Source organism: Arachis ipaensis, chromosome B05, assembly GCF_000816755.2.
Source record: "Arachis ipaensis cultivar K30076 chromosome B05, Araip1.1, whole genome shotgun sequence".
In the NCBI taxonomy this organism is placed as follows: domain Eukaryota; kingdom Viridiplantae; phylum Streptophyta; class Magnoliopsida; order Fabales; family Fabaceae; genus Arachis; species Arachis ipaensis.
This window is the reverse complement of record NC_029789.2, coordinates 147,633,475-147,639,771: the sequence shown is the minus strand read 5'-3', so window position 1 is coordinate 147,639,771 and position 6,297 is coordinate 147,633,475. Positions and strand designations below refer to the sequence as shown.

Below are 6,297 nucleotides of genomic sequence, written 5' to 3'. Positions count from 1 at the left end.
GATCTCCTTTTTTTATAAACCATTAAATATTAAACAATATATATAATTTCACAACAATTTCAATAAATTTATAATTTCTAAAAACATAAAAAATTATAATTTTTAAATTCACACACACATTAAAGTCTTTATAAATATAAATTATATAATAAACATAATTATAAACCAAATTTTTTAAAACAAAATAATAAAACTAATATTGTCCAAAATAAAATAAATATTGTCCAAAAAATATAATTAAACATCTTCAAATTTATAATCAATCAAACATAAAACATAATCTAAAATATAACTTAGAATATCTTCGATTATTATTTTTATCCTCTTGTAGATCAATAACATCACTGAATTTTATAAAAAAAATGACCTTGACAAAAAACCGCTTGGTCCGGTAGAAAAGTCTGTCCGCCTCGCCCCACCAAAACCTGTCAAAACCCACGAATTATATAAATACATATTCAAAAATTAAATTAAGTAAAATTGAAGATTTTAATTTTAAAATTCAAAAAATAAATTTTAAGGATTTTAATTATTAACCCACACATCTAAAGTCCCTAAAAAATATCATATTTTAAACTAATATGTTAGATATACTTTTATTGAATAAAATCTAAAAAAATTAGCTTAATTATTCATTTTAATAATTTTGAAAACGATAGTAAAAAAATAAGAAATATTAGATGTGTTTTTATCGAATAAAATATAAAAAAATTAGTTTTATTTTTAAGGTTTAAATTTAAATTTTGGATTTATGATTTTGGATGTGTTTTAAACATATTTTGTATATAAGTCAATAATTTTAGATGTGTAATAAATGAAAAATAACCAATATTTACAAACATACATTTTAATCATTTTAAAAGCATTAATGTTCAAATAAATAACGATAAAATTCAACAAATAATAAAAAAATGAGAAATATTAGATGAATTTTATCGAATAAGATATAAAAAATTTAATTTTATATTTAATGTTTAAATTTAAATTTCTGATTTATGATTTTGGATGTGTTTCAGAAATATTTTTTGTATCACTTAATAATTTTAGATGTGTTACAATTGAAAACAAAATCGAATTTTTACAAACAAACATTTTAATACTTTTAAAAGTATTAATATTAAAATAAGTAACGAAAAAATCTAACTATTAAAAAAAGAGAAATATTAGATGAGTTTTTATCGAATAAGATATAAAAAATTAATTTTATTTTTAATGTTTAAATTTAAATTTTAGATTTATGATTTTATAATTTAATAATTTTAGATATGTGTTATAATTGAAAAAAATTAATTTTTACGAACATACATTTTAATAATTTTAAAAGCGTTAATATTCAAATAAGCAATGAAAAAATTCAACTAATAATAAAAAAAATTGTTGAAAACTATAAATTTTTATGTTGCTGGTCATTTCTAATCATTCTAGAGATAAAGATTAAAAAAATAAAAGAAAGAAAAAAAGGAAAAAAAAAAGTAAAGAAGAAGAAAAGAATATTGATGCATACACTGATCATTTATTGTTTAATTCAAATGTTGATATAATCTTATTAAAATTTCATTTGACAATAATGATGAATGAGTTTTGAGTTAGTATGTAAGTCACTCGAAATAGGAACAAAATAGCACGACTCATCTAATAATAATAATAATAATAAAATATTAAATATGAAATAATAAATTTACCTCTAAAGGAGTAATACTCTTTTATGGAGATTTTTGTGAAGAACGTGAGAGAAGGAGAAGAAGAAAAGAACCTACAAGAGAGAGGAGAACGTACAAAGTAGGAATTTAGAGAAATAACTATTTTATAGAGTGGGTAGGAAGTTAGAAAAATTTCAGTATTTAAAATTTAAATTAATTTTAATTACTAACATGTTTAGCTACAAATTAGGAATGTCTTTTAACTAAAATTTATTTAAATAATATTATTTAAATTTAAAAGCTGAATAAAGGCTGAATTTAAAAGGACACATAGCATTTTCCTATCGGTTTAAGTATCACTACAAGTCTACAACAGACACGGAACATAGCGGCCAAAAATTGCCGGCCGCTCAATTCACCGCCGCAAAACATGTCTGCAGAAGCACCAGCCATTCATGTGCATTGTGCCGCACCATCCGTGGCGACTGCATCAAGAAATGCTGCTTTATTTTGCCTTCTTTTTAATCTTATAACCAGTAATTTCCCCCAATATTGCAGAAACCTGCGAAGTGAGATTGGTAGCGCACGAAACCCTGGCACTGCTGCTCCACGGTGCGTCGCTGATCCATCTTCCTCTGTCTAGCGTCGTGCTTTCGACTCTCCTCCACAGTGCCTGAAACCCATACTCCCTCATTCACGGTGCGTGAAATCCCTAATCTCCTATCCACCCTGCGCCTCTGTGTGGTTGTGGTGTCGCGCGGCTGCCCTCCGTCCTTCTCTTACCGGCGTCGAACTTTCCCATCTCCTCGATCGTGCGTGAAACCCTTACACCCTCCTCCCCCTGCGCCAATCTGAGCTATCGCGGCCTCTCCCCTGTCACTGGTTCGTTCTTCTACATTGATCTTTCTTTCTTGCTTTCATTCTTGGTTCAGAATTTTGATTCCCGTTATTTTGATTTAGAATTTGTCTAATCTTCTTTTAATTGGGGTTAATTGTTGCTATTTAGAGTTAGGGATTTGAAGGTATTACTTTTTTTTATTTATTGTGTGCTTTATATTGAAATTGATAGTTAAAGTAAATAAATGAAAAAAGTTATTTGATTGATTCAGTTTCAATAATGTTTGATTTAGTTTTAATAATATTATTATGGATGTAACTGTTTGAAATAAGGTCCCCGACCATCCTTTTTCTGGGACTCTGTTACACACTTGCATTATCAATTGAGAGCCTTAAGGTTCAGCTCAGCTTAATTTCAGTCGAATCATGTGTATCGATTGTCTTCATTCCCTGCTTTATTAGAGTTTTTCCATAAAGTTAGAAAATAGAAATAGCTTAACTTTAGTACTAATAACTAGCTATCTACCATATATCAGTTATTGAGTCTGATGAAAGTTATTTGCTTAATTAATTTTATTGCTTATTCTATCTTCTTGTTAATTTATTATCGATTGATTGAATCTCTCAATGGATGAAAAACAAAAAAAAATAAATAAATATTTAACAAAGGCACATGAAAGATCCTAAATAGCATCAAATATAATGTAAGAGAACATGTGCAGAAGAAACATACATAAATTCACATACTTGTCTTCATATAGGAATTTCAGTGAATAACTACAATTATATAAACATGAATAAGAATAGTATTGTTATCATTTTATTGTTGTTCTTACCAAACTTCTATTGTGCTACAAAATATATTTAAAGCTGGTACTTGGACTAATAGCTCGCTCTATATATACTCAATTTACTCGGTTTGTTATTAATAGAAAAAGACTTAACTTTGTTATCAAAAGGACAATTTAATTTCTTCTCCTTTAACCTGTTATTAGATACACTAGGTGCTTGTGCTGCCTTAATCTTGTATATGAAAAAATTTAAAAAGTAAAAGGGTTCTTTATATACATTTTCTTTTTGGTTTGATTTGTTCTGAATTTTCTTTTTATGCACTTTAAATTTGGTTTTGCTCATTTTTTGTACCCAGTAAACTAGGGACAATTTAATTTCTTCTCCTTTAACCTGTTATTAGATACACTAGGGACAGGGACCTTTTCTTTTTTCGTCCTGTCTCTGTCTCTATTGGCTCAATGTTTCTGAATATTTTGTCCTGAGACACTTATCAAACACAATTTAGAATTTATATTACCCCTTTTGCCATCCCAATCTTTAGAAAGAACTCATTTGTCTTGGCTGTGAATTATAATATATACTTTAAGGGAGTGAGTGGAAATTACATATATGAGATGAGCACTACTTCCTGTTTTTTTTTTCCTCATAAATTTTCTATATGTTGGGAAACCTATGTTTATAGGAATGTAAGATTAGATTTGGAGTATCTCTGAAGAAGTTATTTTGATATTCTAAGTTCTAAGATGTTAACTTTGGATTTGCGGATATTCACTTGATCTCCCGTGTTGTGTAGGTATATATGCATGTTTTTAGGAAACTTTCTTTCATAATTTGGCCATGGCATGTGTTAGAAATGCTTGGAAAATGATGTAAATCTCTTGGTCTGATTGATGTTTCTATTTCAAACCCTTAAGTTCCAATGACGGTATTAAGTTATGTTCATGCTATCATAATGCTATGATGTTGAGGTCTTATGATTACAAGATGGGGATAACTATAGACTATAGTTATAAAATTTTTCACTTAAATTTTATGAAACACATATATAGTAAAGTAAGCATAATTTTACAGGCATATACATTCCTGAACAAAATTTGGATTGAGATAGTTGTCTGCTTGTTTTTTTATCAGATAAACTAAGTCTTAATAGTCCTACCTTTATATGCCTGATTATCAACTAATAAATTTTTAGTTAATTTTTTTTATTATTTAAGAGAATGCATGTTCCTTCATTTTTTCTATTATTATTATTATGCAATTTGATTGTGCTCCTTTGACAGGCTGCGGATTATAGCAATGTCAGTCGTGCCGGTTGATAGCATCCCTTCGTTGAATAGTGATCTCTTCTACGACATATTACGACGTCTTCATGGCCCTACCCTAGCTAGTGCAGCATGTACCTGTGCAGCGTTTTGTTCCGTTTCAAAAGAAGAAAGTTTGTGGGAAAATATGTGTTCATCTGTGTGGCCTGCAACCAACAGGAAAGATATCAAAAGCTTAATATCATCCATGGGGGGATTCAGAAAGTTTTATGCGGATTGTTTCCCACTTATAGTAAACAAGGAAGTCGCGGATTATCAAGAGAAGAACTTTCTTGAGTACCCGGATGATTGGACCGAGGCAGAATACTATGGTGATATGAATGAGTTCGAAAGCCTCTCTCCATCGGATTTCATCTCTATAGTCGACATTAGATTTAAGGATAAGGCAATCTGCTCGAAAGTTCAATGGGGTGTCGGAGTTCCAAATGCTAATGGATATGATGGTTGGTTCTACAACTGCCCCTTTAGGATTGATCTCCTCACATATGTCGGAGTTCCAAATGCATTTTATAATATATTAAACTAATTTATTTTAATAATTAATCAATCACAAATATTTATCAAAGATATGAGATTTAAGAGCATACAAAGTAAATATATCACCTACAACTTTTACACTACCACGATAAGATGATTATCTTAAGTCTTTTTAGCATAAATTAAACAGAATAACATATAATAATAAAGAAACAATTAAATTCAAAAAAATTATAGAACACTTATCATACACTACGACTGTTAACATTGAGGACGCTTTAACCATTTATTCTTTTATTAGCTATCTTTTTATCTACTCTGCACTTCATCTACGAATATGTTAAGGACTAAATCTATACTTCAACCTTTTAAAATCTCATATATTCTTGTCAAACACAATATTATTATACGTCAGTCCATACATACCAAAGAACTGAAAATAACAAAAGCATCCATTTGTTTTTTATAGAAACTATTGAATGGAAGAACCGTTGGTAATAAAAAGATGATGTTCTCTTATAATATGTATATGATTTTTTATGAAAATAAAATAAAAATAAAAATAAAAGGCATGGAATAATATTGTGTATATTTAAGTCAATTTTAATCTTTTTTAATAACCAGATTTGTCATAACGTAATTGATAAATAATGACAGTGAGAGCCCCCTCGGGACTGGAGGAAGGTTTCCTCTTCTTCGGGTTCTCAACGACATGGACCTCATCCTCGTCCAAGTCCACCTCCACCCGATCTTCCGGTCCAACTGCCACCTGGAGGGGAGGATCCGCCCCAGCGCTGGTGCCAGCTGCCTCCCCTTGGGAGGGTTGAGACTGAACCTCCGGGTTAGGGGTATCCTCCGGAGGCGCCTGCGCTTCCTGAGCAGGGGTGGCAGAGTCGTCGTCACTCCCGGCCAAAAAGGTGTTGAAAAGTGAGTCAAGACCGGTCATCTCGGCAGACATTGACACTACAATGACACGCAAAAACCGGTTAGTCGTTAAAACAGGAAGATAAAAACATCACAAGCACAAATAAATCGAAAGAACGGACACTCACGTATGTAACTCCTGGCCATATCCTGGTCACCCATAAGGAGATGGGGTTAATAAGGTTTTTTCCAACGATTGCCAACAAGACGTCGGCTACCCTCTTGTTCACGGGGGACAACCCCAGGTTACCTTCGTAAAGGAGTTAGCCCCCCCTCCAAAACTCCAGTACGTCGGAATCCGGCCT

At 30.7% G+C, this 6,297-nt stretch overlaps 1 protein-coding gene across 1 annotated transcript; it reads left to right on the top strand.

The window, feature by feature from the left end:
- LOC107641534 (F-box protein At2g27310-like) lies at positions 1,816 to 5,117 on the top strand. Its single transcript, XM_016345020.2, has 2 exons — positions 1,816 to 2,522; positions 4,550 to 5,117. Exon 2 carries the CDS (start codon positions 4,566 to 4,568, stop codon positions 5,115 to 5,117), a length of 552 nt encoding a protein of 183 aa, XP_016200506.1. The 5' UTR covers positions 1,816 to 2,522; positions 4,550 to 4,565.

Excerpts from the sequence above, each read along its gene's own strand:
- LOC107641534 (XM_016345020.2), top strand. The coding sequence starts at position 4,566 with ATGTCAGTCGTGCCGGTTGATAGCATCCCTTCGTTGAATAGTGATCTC.